This window comes from Arachis duranensis, chromosome 6, assembly GCF_000817695.3.
Source record: "Arachis duranensis cultivar V14167 chromosome 6, aradu.V14167.gnm2.J7QH, whole genome shotgun sequence".
In the NCBI taxonomy this organism is placed as follows: Eukaryota; Viridiplantae; Streptophyta; class Magnoliopsida; order Fabales; family Fabaceae; genus Arachis; species Arachis duranensis.
In genome coordinates, this window is record NC_029777.3 from 69491550 (window position 1) to 69493923 (window position 2374).

General features: G+C 32.4%; 1 protein-coding gene across 1 annotated transcript in view; it reads right to left on the minus strand.

Moving 5' to 3' along the window:
• Positions 1–893: 893 nt before the first annotated feature.
• Positions 894–2374, minus strand: part of LOC107494006 (uncharacterized) — a 10169-nt gene continuing 8688 nt past the window's right edge. The window contains exons 2-3 of the mRNA XM_052263055.1: positions 1187–1609; positions 894–904 (exon numbers count right to left, since the gene is read on the minus strand). Of these exons, the coding sequence (XP_052119015.1) occupies positions 894–904; positions 1187–1609 (434 nt within the window). The remainder of the gene's footprint in view (positions 905–1186; positions 1610–2374) is intronic.

Consider the following 2374-nt stretch of genomic DNA (forward strand, 5'->3'; position numbering starts at 1 on the left):
ATAACGAAAAATTCGGAGAAATTTTTGATCGAGCTACTGAAAAAGAAAATGTCAGAAATTATTTATGCCTCCTAAAATTCCAATTGACCGAACTTAAGAGAAAGGAGAATTACGTCACTGTCAATTTTTATCGAATAAAAAGTGATGCCAACATATAAAAAAGAAAAATATAAACACTTTTATCGAATTAAATTTTTTATTAGAATTACAGATCACAAGAAATCAAAGACGAAAGTTTGGTATTCATGAGGAACACGTCCTTTCTTACTCTTGGCTCTCTCTTTTATTTTCTTTTCAAGTTTATTTCGGTGATTCATGAGGAGATAGGAAGATGATTAGTGGTGATCCTTTGATGAAGTGTCATCGGTTAATAATTGAAGGTGGCATGTTTCAAGATTATATATATTTTCATGCATATAAGCCACATTTCATTTCTTTTTCTTTGTTCCCTCAATGGCTTCGGCCAAAGAGATTGGGACTAAGTAATAATATAATAACAAGTTTAATCACCCGTGTTATGCACGTGATAAGATTGAAATTATAATTTTAAGTTATTGTGTTAAATTTCATTTTAATTATAATAATTTAATTAATAAAAAAATAACTTATATGCGTTGTTTTTCTTTTCTTAATATAGTATTAATTGTATTAACTATAAAATAGTTATTTAATTTACTTTTTTCAATAAATCAGGCATATATACTCAATATGACCATAAATAATCTAGTAATATTTAAATTTACCAACAAAATTTTATATGTTAGTTTACTGTGAAGTAAGAAAATATCAAAATCAGCTCAAAATGAAGAACAAATTAATAGAGAATCTTAATGTAAAAAGTTTTGTAATAAACAATAAATAATTTAAACCTGTTGAATAACAATTCAATGCTATCATTTGATACCTGCAAAATATATACATGAAACAACACTGTAAAATTATATGATTAATGTAATTATAAAATTGTTTGTCAACAGAATAAAATTATACGAATTTTAATGATAATTTTAATATTCTCAAACTATTAATGTATAATAAGAATTCATCTGTTAGTTCCTAGAATTTCAAAGTTTTTTTAAGTGATAGCAATAAATTTTAATAAATAAATAGATTTAGTAAGACATTTTGTTATTAACTTTTTATTATAGGCTCTCAAAAACTTCTCTATATACCACATTCATCGTACAGTTATCTTCTAAGTGTCCATGATCTTGCAACAGTATTCGCAGACCATCTTTACTCGTTACCCTTGATAACGCAACATACAATTGACCATGGGTGAAAACTGGCATTGGAAGGTAAATTCCAACTTTCGATAGAGTTTGTCCCTGGGACTTATTTATTGTCATTGTAAATGACATGATAATTGGGAATTGTCTTCTTTGAAACCTGACTGGCAATGTTTCATTATTTGGAATTAGATTCAGTCTTGGGATAAGAACAATACTTCCAGCTTTGTTACCAGTTAAAGTCTTGCATTCTATCACATGATTTCCCATTCTTCTAACTTGCATCCTCGTTCCATTGCACAAACCATTAGTTTGGTCTATATTCCGCAGCAACATAACAGGAGCGTCAACCTTCAGAACCAACTTGTGTGGTGATAGACCTGAACAATTTATTCCATTTAGAATCTCTGGCGAGAAAGCATCTAACTAAAATTCCATATTTCCCTCTTCAGCACACACAGAGTCTGAACTTAAGTAGACTCTTTCTTGTCCAGGTAATCCTGCAGTCATATTGTTGTTGACATCAGTGACACAATCCAAAGTTGGTGCAAGAATTTCATAAATTTCAACAGATAAATTGGATAATGGTGCACGAAATTGCAATCACACTTTTGCAATTCCGCACAACTAACCAGCAAGTGCACTGGGTCGTCCAAGTAATACCTTACATGAGTAAGGGTCGATCCCACGGAGATTGTCGGCTTGAAGCAAGCTATGGTTATCTTGTAACTCTTAGTCAGGATATCAATAATTATCAGGGTTGATTGTGAAAAGTAAAAGAACATGAAATAAATACTTGTTTTGTAGTAATGGAGAACAGGTTGAGGTTTTGGAGATGCTCTATCTTCTGAATCTCTGCTTTCCTACTGTCTTCCTCTTCAAGCACGCAAGACTCCTTCCATGGCAAGCTGTATGTAGGGTTTCACTGTTGTCAATGGCTACCTCCCATCCTCTCAGTGAAAATGTTCAATGCACCCTGTCACGGCACAGCTATTCAGCTGTCAGTTCTCGATCATGTCGGAATAGAATCCAGTGATTCTTTTGCGTCTGTCACTAACGCCCCACAATCGCGAGTTTGAAGCTCGTCACAGTCATTCAATCATTGAATCCTACTCAGAATACCACAGACAAGGTTTAGACCTTCC